The sequence below is a fragment of the Anoplolepis gracilipes genome, chromosome 4 (assembly GCF_047496725.1).
Source record: "Anoplolepis gracilipes chromosome 4, ASM4749672v1, whole genome shotgun sequence".
Classification (NCBI taxonomy): domain Eukaryota; kingdom Metazoa; phylum Arthropoda; class Insecta; order Hymenoptera; family Formicidae; genus Anoplolepis; species Anoplolepis gracilipes.
The window spans coordinates 1,888,662-1,904,992 of NC_132973.1; the positions used below are offsets into that span (position 1 = coordinate 1,888,662).

Consider the following 16,331-nt stretch of genomic DNA (forward strand, 5'->3'; position numbering starts at 1 on the left):
GCTTAATTTGCAGAAGCGACGATACGCACCTTCTCGCAGTTGTTAGTCACAATAAACTTGGCCCCGTTGAGCCTTTGTATCTTTTTGGCAGGAATGGGTGCGAGTGCCGATTTCTGCTTAGCATTCACGGGAGTCTTTGGGAGTATCGTAGCTGGGGTGGCTGCGGGTGCGGCGGGTTGTATTACGCCCGTCATCTGTTGTTGCAGTAACCTCTGCTGTTGTTGACGTTGGGCAACCTAGAAAATGTCCGTGATGATGTTAATTGGAGAAAAAAAGAGCGCAAATAATTCTTCCAAATTCTTTTTCAATATTACATCACTTTTCGATGTTATCGATCTCACTATCTCTCGGAAAAGAGAAATATTTCATAAAGAACAAATTCATCAAAAACCATGCTGTTGTTAGTGTATAATATTATAAATACTCTCATTTATATTTCAAAATCACTCTGTTAAAATAATGCTAATGTGATTCTTTTATCGTAAATTTGTCAAGAAGGAGAGGAAAGGACATTCTGGTCTGAGTTTATCTCTCAAAAAAAAAAAAAAAAAAAAAAAAAAAAAAAAAAAAAAGACCCAACAAAATACATAACAAAAATTTGAATACATCAACCAACACTACATCATAAGCGCAGACATTTTGACAAATAGTACTAAAAAGAATGCATATAAAACGTAATGCATATACCCATTGTATTCCTGTATAGATACTGTGACATAATTCATGTAGATTTGAAATTGAAACAAATACATTAGCGAGATATCTCACTCTATAATATATAATAAAATTGTTAAAAGATTATTTATTTCGTATGTAATAAAAAAAAAGGAAAAATTACCTAATTTAATTTAATTTAATTTAATTTAATTTAATTTAATTTAATTTAATTTAATTTAAGAAAAGAATCTATACTAATTTATATGCTTCTACCATGATTCTTTATTTTAAACTGCGCATTTGTATATAAGATTTAATATATAATTCGAAATGCACATTAAATATTTTTTTATTATTATTTGTACAATATAGTCAGCATGAAAACATCAGGAAAACAATTCTAAAGATTTCAATCTGGTATGTTTTCGAAAAAAATAAAAGAAAATGAAAAAAACCTACATATTCTTGTTAATGTACAACAAAGATACCTGGTTGCTGGTTATTAGCTGGTTGGCACTGATGCTGGATGCGATGCTAGCGGTAGTGTTTGTTACGCAGGCAGTAGGGGTAGACACACAAGTCGCAGCAGCACTGGGCATGCAGTCGCTGCTGATTGTTACCTTAGTAGCCAATAGGCTCTTTATTATGGAACTCGACGTAGTGCCACTTCGATTGTCTTCCTTAACAACTACCTGGACACTTTGTGACTGTTGCTGCGGCTGTGGCTGTTGCGGCGTTTGGGAACCGCTCGCTAGCAACGCTTGGCTCAGATGTGGATGCGATACTGATACCTAATCGACAAGGAGGCAACATACAAATTTCAACCACCATAGCGGAGATCTCGACTTTGAAGAATTTAAGCATTTACGTGAACACACAATCTGCAGTGTATCTCATACGTTATAGCGTGGCTATCATTTTGCATAGTTGAAAAAAGCGTTTGGCAAGCATGAATCAAATGATAACATTGATTTCTTCGAAAATAATTCTGATTGATATTTTTTTCTAAGACTGCAGCGATGATTGCAAATAAAAAGTACAAAGTATCGTCCTACATGTAGCAGAAAAAATTTTATATATCTTATAAAATAGTAGATGTAAAAGTATAGATAATCTTTAAGAAATTTTGTGCAAAAGAGAAATAAATGAATATTGCGTTTACGATTGTTCTACTTTATCTATATGAATGATCATATAGCTAAGTCGAGGATTCGCATGAGACATGCAAAGGAAACTCTCTCACCCCTGTGTTACGAGGAAGTAAATTCTAGCTCGTGTGTTAAAAAGGAAAACCAACAGTAAGAATAGCGTTATGAAGCTACCAACACAACCAAAGTGAGAACTAAGGTCATGAACGAGAACGGCAGAGAACGGTACAGAGAGAGAGCTAGGACTCGGACCCACCTGACTTTTAGAATCGACCTTGGTCACTGGATTTTGGGACTGGCTCGAGGTGTTGTTGGACGGGGGTTTCGGCGGTGCGGACAATTGGGCCTTGAGGATGGGAGACGCGGGGGTGGTGGAGGTCGTTTGCGTCCCGGACGACGCGGCGGGACTATCGACCTGGGAAGCGGCCGTGCTATCGGGTGCGGGACTTATATTCTTGACTGTACGCTGTTGAACGGGAAGCACCTTTACTGGAGTAGTGTTGACCGCCGGAATCAGTGTATTAGTTGCGACCGCAGCGGTAGTTTGGCTCGGATGAGTGATCGGCGCGGGAGTCGCTCTTACACGGATGCCTTCGTAATACTGGGTACTGGTATTCTCGCCCTTTAATGGATTCGGCCCCACGATACTGCCGAAAACGGATCTACGCGGACATATATAAGGCATGTGTTAAAAAATTATTGTGATAATTTATACTTATATTACTTGAGGCAATTACCTGACGCATCTAGGAAAATGCAATGGAGCGATCACGCCTCGTCTGCCGATTTTCGTGCAGCAACCGAGATATTTTTTGTACAATTCTTCCTGTTCGATACGTATACCGGGCGCGAGCTCGAAGGTCGCTCTCACCCAGTTTAAAGCGAACTGTTCATTCTCCTGAATGATCTGCTGATGCGCATTCTGCTGTTGAATTGCGTTAGCTGTCTCCACTGCTTCTATAAACGTAAAAAGCACAATGTCCGCCGATATAAAAAAAAGAACACTCAGATTTTAGCAAAACCTACAAAAGGTCCTACAAAAGGGACCAGAAAGATTACATACTGTGCGTTGTCGACTTGGTTGAAGTCGCGGCGGGAGTTGTAGGTCGAGACGATGCGGGACTGGCAGGTGCTGCGGTAACTGTCGCGGTGACCGTCGCTGGAGTAGATGGAGTAGGTGTGGACGTAGACGTTGCGGCTGGCGTAGCGGGAGTAGCGGAAGCGGCACCCTGCACAGTAGTGTTTTGTTGTGTCGCCACTGTGGACACTGTTTCAACCACTCGCATGAGGATGCAAGCCTTGGGACCGTAACTTTGCGCCTCCACAGTGACGAGAGCAACCAGAGTATCGATGGCACCGCGAACTCGCGCCACGCTCGTGCATGGTCTTTCGCCCAGCGACGTTAAAGCATATAAACATTCCAGGGTGTACACTAAGAGAGCTATATCACTCAGGGCTAAAAATCTGCAAGCAAGCACGACAAAATCTCGTATTATATAAATATATTATAAATGCATTTTAAATAAAGTTTATATAAATTACGCCAATAAAGTATTGTAAAAAATTATTTTACTTTTCTAAAAATTTTATTAAATATTATGTTTTCTATATTTTTCTTCCCCCCCCCCTCCCCAAAAAAGTGTTAAAATTCAAAAGCATATTTAAATTAATTCGCTCTCATGAAATATTCTATGAAATAAAGATAAAATGCTCGCAGACAAAGTGTTAATATATTATTGTAACATTTTTAAAAACCATTTTTATCCATATATTTTCATAATATGATCGATTTTGAACGAAAAACTATCTTGGATCTAAAATTAATACAGTTGCGATATTTACATTAATTTTTTTACACAATTTTCCTGTAAAAATTAATCGCTTCTCGCAAAGAACACATAATCATCATATTGAAAAGCTGAAAAATATATTTAAAAAACCAGTGCTTACCTGCATATAAGTTCATAAACATTATCTGCTAAACCAAACGTGACGATCTCCTCGTTGATGTCCTGTTGGCTAATTTTATTAAGCACCTCTAGGCAAGATATAACGATAAACCTGTCCTGAGACTCGATTCCCATGGCAACGCACGATAGAACAACGTCCGTTATCCTCTCGCCGGCCTCCTTTAGAATAATTTCGTTCGCTATGTTTCCTAGTATGTCGAAGCCAAGCTGATGCAGATTGCTCCATCTTGCTCTCACGCACAGCAAGACGAACCGCAAAAAACATCGATTTCTGCCTAATATCACCGTGTTCTCCGGCGTGAAGCTTAGATTCCGTAGGATCGACGCGATCTGTAGCACGCGTTGACCATACGGATCCTGCGTTCCTAATGTCCTACCGACGCAAAACAGATCCTTATCCTCTTCCTCAAACTTGATGGAATTTTGGTTTTGATCTCTCAGGCTCTCATCAGACGCAAAGTCCAGCCGTGAGCAATCTGGAAGTATCTGAAATCATGCGAAAGAAAGGATGTTTGAAACCTCGAAAGCAAGAAAGAAAGAAACCAATAAAACTTTCTAGAAAGTTCGAGTATTCGCGAAAGCAATTACTTAAGATTATTCTAGAGATATAAAAAAAAAATATTAAGAAAAAAGACCCGGTATCTCACCCCATCGATATCAATCAGCGTTGGCTCATCGTTCTCCGTCGTCGATGCAGCGACATCCTGTTGCTTGCTCTCCTTCTCCTTCTCTAAAGTTTTCCGTCTGGAGAACGTCGGCAGATTGGCGAGTGGCTTCTTCATAAAGGTCCTTTCGTTCGTGAGATCTATCACGTCTTGGGAATCGAGCACGTCCGACCAGAAGGAGTTGATCGAATAGTTGCGGACGCGCGAGTACACCTCGATGAAGAGTTGCCGCGTGCCAGGCGAGTCAAAGACACCGGCATGTGCCAGGAGAATGTTCACCAGTCGGGGATACTTATCCAGCCGTAGGGTGTGCTTGCCCTCGTTCGACAAAAGAGTGCAAACGTTGATGGCAAAGTCCTGTTCGTTCGGCAGCGGTGACAGGAGCGACAGCGCGAGCTTGTCGTAATTCGAGGGCTTGTAAAGATCCGCCGAGAGTCCGTTGTAATCGCGCAGAGATTCTGAAAGTGAAGAAAGAACGGATTTAAGTATATTTTATGATAAAGGAATATCTCTTTTAATTCCTTCGAAAGTTAACTTTGTTTTTAAACTATATATATATATATCACTCAAAAAAATGATCTTGCAACTTGAACAAAAATTTTCTAGGTATAAAAAATTCACTGAAACAGACAAATTATTAGCAAATACTGTGATACTGCGTATATTTTGCACTTAATCGATTTAAATGACAGAGACAGAATTTATATCTGTACTATTAGTGTAATTTAGACGGAAAATTTTTCTATCATGCCTATCTTTAAGGCCTATTCAAGGCCTTAAAGATACAATTGTCAAGGACAATTATATTTGTAATTAATATTTGGCAATGAGATCTAAATTTTCTAGAGATATTGCTAGAATATTGCTGCTATAAATTCTATACGTGACAAACAATATTCTAACAGATACAAAGAGTAGCGATAAATTTTAATTGAGACATCTAGAAATCTATCTACATTAGCAAAATATTTTTTTGAGTGTAACTGTAATTATAGATATATAATTCTACTTAAATATATAACTCTAGCTTTAAATTATCTTTTAATATCTTCTATGATATAATTCTTGTTTCTCTGTATCTAGAATTATATTTTAGAATAGATATAGGTAACTTAGAAAACTACATTCGTATAACAATAGTATAACAAATTTATTCAATCAAAATTGACATTCGATTGACTACAATAATTGGCATCGATAACGATATTTCTGGGACGTGAGAAGATTACACGTATTCGGCGGAATGTCACCTGTATTATCCATCTTCGTTATAACTATGTTAATGTAATATTAACGAGTCAAGTTTACCTTGGCTGTATAGATGCGAAGGTCGTGCAAACGTTTACGCATGTCGTATCCTCGCTAAAACCTCTGACAGTTTTCATACGATGTATAATAATAAATTCTCCGAGAATGCTTACTTAAAATAATTAAAATACGCCGCTATTATTATCACAGTGACTAATTAAAATAATTAAAACGCACCGCGTCTCTCTAAATGCACGGCGAGATGTACAATCGCGGGGAAAAGTATTTTACATGTAAAGATAAAAAATATATTTCAATAACGCTTGAATGTGTTAAAGGAATAAAATTCCGTGAAACGAAATTTCCGCAAATTTAAAAAAGAAAGGTACAAATTCGCACACGCCTTTTAACATAAAATACATCTCCCAACGTGCTATACATTCCTAGTGATTAGCATTGCAAATGCCGTTTTAACACGAATCAATAGAACTATCTTTTGCCTAGATAGGAAATTCTTTGGCAAAAATAAAGAAAAATGAAGATTAAAAAAAGTAACAGATTCTTGAAGTTACACCCTTTTAACGTTTGTTTACTCGACTCGTCTGTCTCACTCTCTCTCTGTAAATGTTGACAAGTAACAAAACCAGTTAATGGGTTCGGATGTATCCCTTATCGTTGCGCGTATCGGAGTGCATTTTTGTGTTTCCGCCAACACCGAAGCGCACCGAATCGAAATCGTCGATCATTTTCATCGATTTTTTTCCCTTCGAACGCAAATATATCTTTTGCGATAGTCGACGGAATTGTCACGCGGCCAATCCGACCCTGCCGCGCTTGACGACGGCTCATTGAGGCAGGTCATGGCTGGTTGATGCAACAAGAAAGCGGAGCTAGCATGATTGTGCATCGAATAGCGTTTCGAATCGAACGACGAAGTAAGCCGCTCTTTCGCTTATCCGTGTCATTTTATCGCACACGCCGAGAGAGAGAGAGAGAGAGAGAGAGAGAGAGAGAGAGAAAGAGAGAGAGAGAGATTCAGGTTTTACATACAAATAATAAACGCGAAAAAGTAAAATTTTTTATCTAACCAAATGTAATCTCTAATATTTTTTTTCAGAATTTTTATTCAAATCTTGTAAAGAAATTCCCTGATCTTCCAGGTATTTTTATTCAAATTTCTAATATAATTTTTTTTATTGTGTGCCTTTTTTAAAGCTTTCAACTCATATGAAAGAAAACCTAGAGCCACTTAACTTTCAAGTGTTAGATTTGCATATGTACTGAAACAACTGAATAATTTTCGTAAGATAAACATTTTTCATTTGCATAACATTTTCATTTGTTACTATTCCATTTTCAATAAATATGTAATGTATATTCAATATATGAAACGTGTATTCAATATATATAATGATTCAGGTATTGAATATATAAACAGAGATAGATAAAAAGAGAGAGATATATGTATGTATATATATATATATATATATATATATATATATATTTCTAATATATATATATATATATTTTAACCATATAATTCAACTCGCTTATCAACGAATTGCTACAATATAAAAGCAAAATTATTAAAGAGAGAATTTTTTTAAAAATATTCCCCGAGTCTCAATAAAAACCTCCATAATTTTTTACAGATACAAAAAAAAATCCCAGAGATATCCAGGTTTTTCGTATTTTTCTATGAAGTAGACATCCTGTTTATTTATAAAAATATGTTGATTAAAAATGAACGATATATATATCGCAGAACTAAATATAAATTTTTACAAGGTTTAAATATGAATAAGGCCTAAATACATATTACGTTCTCAGTTGGGGATTCATAATTGGATCTAGAGCCAGGAAACGTTTATTTCGTTTAAGAAATATGAAAGAGACAGGGTCGATAAGAAATAATTATCGGTTATTGCTATTGGGGAATACATGGGATACGTTTATCTGACGAGCGGCGATATTTTGAGCTGCAATATCTGGAATAGTAGAACCAACTAATCCAGCGTCCGGTTCACCAACGTACAACGACTCGTTTATTTCTCGTGATGCTGATCATTTCTCGTCGTTTCGTAGCCATCAGGCATGATTATCGGCTCCAATAACGATGAAGCAAACACGTATTACCAAATGTAAGAGAATCATGTATTTATAAATATATTAACTTTTTTACGTCGCGCGATATATTTATGTTCGAGCAACGAGACAATTCATAAGATGATGGACTTCATTCCCGATGCACCACAAGTAGGTTGTACTGTCGGTCAAGGTTAGCTTTCTACAAGTGGCCGGCTATGTTCCGTCAATGAAAACATTGTGCTAAAATATCACGAGACTATTACAGTCTAATTTCGATAAGATTTTTATCAGAAAAATTCCTTCAACGACGTACATACCAATCTGTACGTTTGTCATTCTCTAATTTTTCGAAGATAAAAGGTGAAAAAAATGAACATAAACAACATTAGTATTAATCGTATTTCGTTTAAAAATTTACATTTCTCCTTTATTCTAGATAATTTCAATCATTAATTGTTACACTTTACTGGATGAATCTGATTTTAAGATGAAAAATTCTCTTCCAAATCTTCATCGTCAAGTCTTTCTTTAAAAAAATATAAAAAAAAAAAAGATAAATAATCGTGTAGGTAAATTTGAGAATTTTTTTGTAATCCTCCTCTTCCTGAAATTGACACAATCGACGAGACGATGATCGATTTGTCGAAGTAATAATCGTGTCTGTCGTCCGGGAAGCGAATTAGTTTCCTTCTCCTAAGTAAAGCTTTAGCGAGGCGTATTGAGAGCTGAATATACGAGAGCTGAATGTACGTACAGGGCGCAACGTTATCGGGGATCGCGGTAATCTTTTCAGCCGCAAAACCGCGATCAATATCGCGTCCCAGGAGAAGTGTCGAGTTTCGTCGGAAACCGAGGGGGGAAAGGGAGAAATGGGGAACACAAACCAGCAACCGGTAACGGCGAAAGACGAAGGAAGGAGTCGCATCGGGGTGGGCAGAGAAAGGAGCAAGGAACCGAAGCAGAGCCCATGGTCTCGTTAATAAAATCACAGGTCGTCAACGACGCCGCGAAGTGGCAAGTATCGATTTCAAGCTGAACACCTTGTTTCCATGGCGTAATAAAGGGAGTGCTGCTTTACGCAATGGATGAAAGAAAGGTCTATATCGCTAATAAAAATCTGCCCCTTTGTCCGGCTATGATGATACATTCCAATGTTATGTTACACTAATTATCAAGAATAAAAAAAGTCTTTTCCAGTTTCTAAATTATATGATATATCCGCTTCAAGCGAGCATTGATCTTTTCCAAGTTTTGTGGAAAAAAAAAAAAAAAAAAAAAAAAAAAGATAAACGTGATATTTATCTCTCACGTTATCTATAACTAAAATTTGTATAACATTTCCTCTGATAAAGCGAAATGCGATTGATTCGCATTAACAAATGTTAACGGATCTATTTATAGCCTGTCGTTGTGATAAAAGCAACACGCAACTAGCGTACTGTCATCGCATGACGTTGTGTTTCCCCGCGTTCAATCAATCCACTTGCACACCCGCGTCAGTATCAACAAACGGTTAACTATGATTAAATACTGATAAATAAGCGATACGTTGACATGCATAGAGGATGATTGATTTTCAATCGTGACCATCGAGACAACCGTTATAATTCAAGCATTACCACTCTACCACGTATTCTGCATCCCTTGATGGAAAAAAAAAAAATCAAAAATCTGAAGAAACTATATTTTATTCACAAAAAGAAAGATTTGACGTTTACAAAATAAATGACAATTCCATGCAAAACACGGATCATTTTCTCTTTTCCTCTGTTTCTCTCTCTCTCTCTCTCTTTCTCTCTTGTTTCTGACCAATCTCGTTCTTAAAAGTATTCATAAAATTGACTAAAATAATTTTCGATATGAACGCACAGCGGGGTGAAACGGACATCGCACGGTCCGCGCGTGTTAATTGGCATTGCAGTCTGCTGACAAACGCCTCGTAACGAGATGAGCGCGCGCAGCGCGTCGATGGCACCAGTGGCACGCGGTGCCCCCTTTTCCTCCCACCCCCAGACATCGTCGCGTCAATCGTCGCGACGGTTCAACCACAGGTGGATTCGACTGCAGACTAGGAATTTTGCAACTTATGCTTATCGAATTAATTAATACAAAAATCCTTTTAAAATATTAACCATTCGAATTGATTTCAATTTTTACTTTACATTAAAATATTCAAACCTCTCTTGTCCTTTTCGCTTTTGACTTTTAAAAATGCAATATTTACGACTGTTCTCTTGAAAAAATTCATAAATTTTTCATATTACATGCAATCTCTTTATACGTATAAATGTTTTGTGCTGCATATGTTTATATATACGAATTTATATATATATATATATAAGGTGTCCGGTAATTACCGCCTCACCTCTCTAGAGCAGATAGAGCAGATCAAGCTGAACATAAAAGTCCTCTACCATTTTGCGATTTGCGCAATAATTATTAAAATATTAATTAAAAACGTTCAGCGTATGAGCGCGCGCCGTATATAGTACTCAGCATATGTTGAGCGTTTTTAATTAATATTTTAATAATTATTGCGAAAATCGCAAAATGGTAGAGGACTTTTATGTTCAGTTTGACTTACTCTATCAGCCCTAGATAGGTAAGGCGATTATTACCGGACACCCTGTATATATATATATATATTTAATCATATTACCCTGTAAATTTCACATTATCTTTTCACATATTGCTATTTATGTTCTAATGTATTAATTTGTACGTTTTTAATTGGATTAAAAATGGTGAACAATATTATAATAATTTCCATAATTATCTATATTTAACGATGCATCAACAAAATATATCGAAATTTCATAACAATATTTATTTGTGAAATCGATATCGAGCTAACAGTATTGAAAGACTTAAAAAGGACATGTCGAGTTTTTTTTTTTTTTTTTTTTTTTTTTTTTTTTTTTCTAAATAGCCATCTCTAATCTAGCACACGATACACAACACACAGAGCCAGGGATCGCGAGCGAGCTCTTTTGCTGGAATCGCGGCGAACATCACGCAAGCGCGGCATTATACCGGGACGATCAAGAACCGACGGAACACTTATCCCCGCAAACGCTTATTGATTGTGACGCGCGCCCTACGTCGTGTCTCGCTCCCGCTCTGTCAGTCTCTCCCTCTCTCCGTCAACGGTTCTCTCCCACCCACAATGGCACGCACGTGACGAGAGTGTCAACTTCTATAGTTGATTAAGACGTTAATTTTAATTCAAAACTCTTTCTCTCCTTCCATCCCGTTTTTATCCGAGAAGAACAATGTGCACAATTTCTTGACATTTTGTGAAAAATTTTAAATGTAGATTCTTGAAAAAATTATATATATATATATATATATATATATATATATATATATATATATATATATATATATATATATTGCGACAAGAAAAAAAACGTGATTATACATCAAAGAATTTGCAATGGTCATTTAATGGCCACGCATCGCGAATACTCGATGAACGGTTCAGTGATCGTGTCACGCGATTCTCGATATATTTGTTCAGTGAATACGTGCATATGCAGCAAGAAACAGGAGAAAATTTTACGGTACATGCATACGCAATCGAGATTTTAACACAGCGTACGTAGTTAGTTAATCATCGGCTGGATTTTTTTCAGGAATTTGATCATAAAATAATGATTAAATTAATAACAAAACGTGATATTCGCAATATTAACAGGAAATGGATAAATTCAAAATGGATGATTGTACTGTAATTTTATCGCTGGCTCAGAGAAGAATAAAATATCGTAAAGTAAACATTAATCATCACGTTTCATCACAAATGACTAACACCGATCGAGTCCGATTTGAATTTCTTGCGCATATTTCTAAAGTCAATGTTTCTCAATCAAGTATGTCGCGCGATTACGTAACGCGTTCCAATAGTTACGCAAAGTTAGGAGGAAATCTTTTTATAATACCGAAGAAAGAAAACGTTGCTTTTCTCGACTCCAAAAATTACAAGAATACGCGTTTCTAGTATAGTTATCGCCCAATATAGTTGCGCATATATTAGTCGCGGCCAGGAGCGAATGATTAGGCGAATAATCGGCATCGATACGCAAAGGGGGATGAATCAGAATGGGAAATGGGGGGAGGGGAGGGGAGAGAAGAGAGAGAGAGAGAGAGAGAGAGAGAGCTTCCCGCCAGGGCGCCTTTACTGACCCGGTTCCGGATGAGCATCACGCTAAGGGGGTTGGAGGGCTAGGAGAGGGTCGGACCGCTCGCTCGCGACTTGCGCGGAAGCTCGAGGTCGGCGCCGACTACTAAGAGGACCCCGCCAAGCAAATTAACAATCGTTACGTACACGTAGATATCGGTAAGCGTCATTTTCGCACTCCCTCTCCCTCCATCAGCGACACAGACGGGTCTCGCACCCTGGGCGCTGCGCGCTCCAACATCATTGCCCCTCCCCCTTCCCCTCCCTATCCATCCGCCAGTTTTCGCCCTCACCATCCCAGTCATCCGGTTACCCCAGAGCTTCTGGAGCGAGGCTGCCGCATGCGACATGCGCATGTGCGCCGAGTATAGACCCGCGCGCGTTCCGCCAGTCGACGAACGGCAGTGTATATGCGTTATGCTCCTTCTACTGAACGTATACAGGATGTCCCGGCAACACCGTATGTCTTTCCTACCAAGGGATTGCTAGGGACCAATTTAGAACTGATCTTTTTTTTCAGAGCGAAAAACTGCGTCGGGACGTTAATAATTTTCACAAATTATTAAAATAAATAATTACAATAAAAAGAAAATAAGAGAAGGGGAAATATATTTCGGATGGGGTTTATGTATATCCATGTTGAATGATGTGAATGTTCTCTCTCGTTAAAGAGAGAAAATCTGCAAGGCCCGGGCCCGGGCCCGAGCCCGAGGAATATTACATACTCCGACATATTCGGGACACCCTGTACATATGTGTGTCATGATTATCGCTCATTAAATTATCTTACACACGCCGTTCGCACGACCCCTCCCACGCTCCCCCTTTCCCCTTCCCCTCGTGCGCACGAATGCACTCGCGGCTCCCAGCCGGGCCACCGCCGCGACTCGCATGTGCGCGCCGCTACGCTATCTATCTCCCTATATCCCTCTGCGGCTCGATAGCCCGCCACCGCTGCTGCTGCTGCTCCAAGAGCAGCAGCACGTCAATAACCCGTTGCCGCCTTGGCCGCGGCTACGGTACACGTACGTACGTAATACGCGGTGTACGTCTACGTCTGCCGCGAAGACAGGCGCAGACTTACGAGATGCCGAGTCTCCTGGGACTCGCGCCGGCAATGCCCTAATTTAATTAACCCCATGCAAATGTCACGATCGACGATCGTTGACCTACCTTTCCTCCCTCTCCCCCTCCCCCTCCCCCCGCTAATTCTCGTGGGTCTACAAGTATTGAAAATGTATCCGATAATAATCGCCCATTTCCGCTCCTCTCTTCTTGTCGATTTTTATTTCATACCGCAAATGCATGTGTGATTGTAAAAAATTCAAATGCTCCTGCTCGTGATGGATGCATGGATATGGACTCGAGAGGGGAAATATTGTGTAGATTCTTGCAGAAGGATCGGGACCGCGCGATATTTTTGCGCAGCGTTGCCGGGGGACGACACGGAACGAGCGAGTGAAAAATTCTGACAGGCGGAAATTGCTAACGTAGCGAATTATTGAACCGTGACTCGCACATGCAAACAGAGAAAAAGATAGAAGAGATAGAGATAGAGATAGAGAGAGAGAGAGAGAGAGAGAGAGAAAAAAAAGGGGAAAGCGTTGCGTGAGCGCGACGCGACGATAAGTGCGACAAGGAACGAAACAATGGGCGGTGGAAAACGCGCATTTGAAAGTCGCTCGACCGTGGATACGTGCATGCAAACTGCATCGAAACATACGCACCGGGTATAAATTGGCAGAAGCGGTTTATGCCTGCCACTGCATTCGGCGGATTTGCCATAAGCACGCCAAACAACGAAATGACAATGTATCGGTTTTTTTTATTTCGCGTTTCGAATTTATTATCAATTTATTATCAAGAAGTAGATCCTTTAATAAAATCTCACGACTCACCTGCAATGTTGTGCTGATGATGATTATAAGTAAGAGGAACAGAATGCAGTGCTCTGGCTGACCACTTCCGATGTCTGGAATCTTCATCGTCGTCGTCAGCCTGTTGACCATCCTCGCCTAGGAAGTGGACCTTTTCATACCTGTCCAGATATCTGAAATGCAAATGTCAAGTTTTTGAATATTTTCTTTTTTAGAAAATTTATTTTCGACTCGAATAAGATTTCAGATAATATAGTTTTGTAGAGACATTAATGGAAATACAAAAATGTCGTGTAATTGGAATATCGAAAATATAATCTGCACAGCCATGAACTACATTAAAATTCTACTTTATTAAATTCTTAAATGCATCTCGTTGCAGAATTGATTTTCTCATCTTTTTATTTAAGAAAATTATTTTTACATTAACCAACGTGCATATTTTCGCTTTCCATAAAATTAAAAAGCTCAGAAAATTTAATTTTTTAAAGTTTAAAAATCGACATTTCAAGAAAGACAACACACCTTTATCGATTACTCTTATTTATAAAAAAATTTAATAAGTGCATAGTATCGCCAACTACGAGATTTAACCAGAGCAGTATCAAATACCAGAGATATTATATCATGAGCGATAAAGTGAAACCACTAGGGTTTCGTAGGATCAACTCGGCGATCGTGACTACTCTGGTGCAGAATCGATTGACGTTTCTGGAGAACCGGTTGACCCTCGGCGTGTCACCCACGTGATGCGCGGTTCTATCTTGAGAACGCAACGTCTCGCGATGGTATTCTATTATCAGAGCCGTGCAAAAGTATACGAAAGAACCCTCTCTCTCTCTCTCTCTCTCTCTAGGGTGACCAAGACACCGATCGACTGACCGATTATTGAAAGATCGACGAACTCGTGTGATGTTTGCGCGAACAGGGTAGGTACAGAGATAAAGAGAAAGAGAAAGGAGACAGTCATGAGTCGACGGGAGAGAAAGAGAGAGAGAGAGAGAGAGAGAGAGGATATCGAGTCGTGGGTGGGCGAAAGAAAGTGGTGGGGGTAGGTGTACTGGATCCATTCATGCAACCAACGTACAGCGCGGAAGGTGCAGGCAGCGGAGAGCAAGCAGCCAGAGCCTGATTGGCCGTTGGCGGGTGCGGACTGCTGAACACTACTCTCTGACTACTGGCAACGTGCTATCGCACGCGGCGTATGCTATGCTATGTCAGTAACGCATTGTTGACTGATAGCGCGAAGTAGCCAGACCGCCGTGTCCGAAGCCACGTGGCGTCCGTAGATAAATGTCTTGGAAGGGCGATACGACTCTTCAGCAATTCAGATCATACAGATTGTACAAGAGACGTTCAACGCCGATTGCGGTTAATATAAATTTTCTTTTATCGCGCGAAACGCATTGAACCAGTCGATGATGCAAGAGAGTTGGGTCCTTCGAACGGTACAGCTGACATATGAGATGCAAGAATATAATAAACAAAATACATCTTTCTTCAAATTTAAATGCCCTCTTGTCGATCTAATATGATAGTGTGCACCTAGAAGATGATGTAATATCGATAAACATATAAATTTTTTATTAAATAAAAGTGTTATATAAGTATATTTGTCACAAAACATTGAAATTTAAGAAATAAAGGATTCGTCAAATTAATACCAGCTTGTACTTTTGACAGCCCCCCATAGTTTGCAACGCAAATTTTGGTATGAAAAATCACACACGTCACGTTGGTAAGAAAATCAACTCGGTGGCGCTTGTCAGCCACGCGCGCTAACAAGAGTGCAAGACTCGCTCCGGAAAGAGAGAAAGAACATGAGAGAGGGAAAGAGCGCGCGCGCGAGAGAGAGACAGAGAGAGAGAGAGAGAGAGGCGAGCGGGAGGGAGGGAGAGGAAAGCGAGACTCAGGAACCACGTGGTGGCTCTCGTCAGCGAGACCGGGACATGAATGAACGAACGTACGTAGTACGCGATACGGAAAATGGTGGTGGGGCGTAGGGACCAATGCCGATACGCGGTGTTGGCCGTGCGGCAAAACGTTGCTACTCCCTGCCTCTTGCAGACGCTCGCGGACTGCCAGACGCAATGGAACATTGTAGCAAGCGCGACGCGACGCGGCGCGACGCGACGCGCCGCGCCGCGCCGAGGAATCGCCGTGCGATAAAGGCCGCACCGGCCGAGCCATCTTTCCGATTTTGCGAACGAGTGTCGCTCGGTTAAACCCGCAATGGATCACTCAGGGCCGGTTTTTGCAACGTCGGTTAACTTTGACACTCGGTTAAACTATTTCTCTGTTTTTCGCAACTTACCCCTGAAAGAAATAAAGACATATATAGTTTAAACCAAGATGAAAGTCGATCGACGTTGGAGAAACTTGGCCCTTAAGGGACCAGAGATAAACGGACCGTGTCCTGAATATATATTGAAATTGCTGGTCCAATTTGTTCGCAACGATAGTCGTGTTTTGTGAAAAAAAAAAAATTGTGTTTACAA

At 39.7% G+C, this 16,331-nt stretch overlaps 1 protein-coding gene across 7 annotated transcripts in view; it reads right to left on the reverse strand.

Annotated features, from left to right (window-relative positions):
- The window catches only part of Bap170 (Brahma associated protein 170kD), a 49,415-nt gene that overhangs the window by 6,815 nt on the left and 26,269 nt on the right, over nucleotides 1-16,331 (reverse strand). For 4 of the 7 annotated variants that reach the window (XM_072890511.1, XM_072890514.1, XM_072890512.1 and 1 more), the window contains exons 4-11: nucleotides 13,855-14,006; nucleotides 4,423-4,898; nucleotides 3,756-4,261; nucleotides 2,869-3,269; nucleotides 2,543-2,762; nucleotides 2,062-2,467; nucleotides 1,146-1,448; nucleotides 30-236 (exon numbers count right to left, since the gene is read on the reverse strand). In XM_072890511.1, the coding sequence (XP_072746612.1) occupies nucleotides 30-236; nucleotides 1,146-1,448; nucleotides 2,062-2,467; nucleotides 2,543-2,762; nucleotides 2,869-3,269; nucleotides 3,756-4,261; nucleotides 4,423-4,898; nucleotides 13,855-14,006 (2,671 nt within the window). The remainder of the gene's footprint in view (nucleotides 1-29; nucleotides 237-1,145; nucleotides 1,449-2,061; nucleotides 2,468-2,542; nucleotides 2,763-2,868; nucleotides 3,270-3,755; nucleotides 4,262-4,422; nucleotides 4,899-13,854; nucleotides 14,007-16,331) is intronic. The other 3 variants (XM_072890515.1, XM_072890516.1, XM_072890517.1) reach the window with 3 other exon arrangements.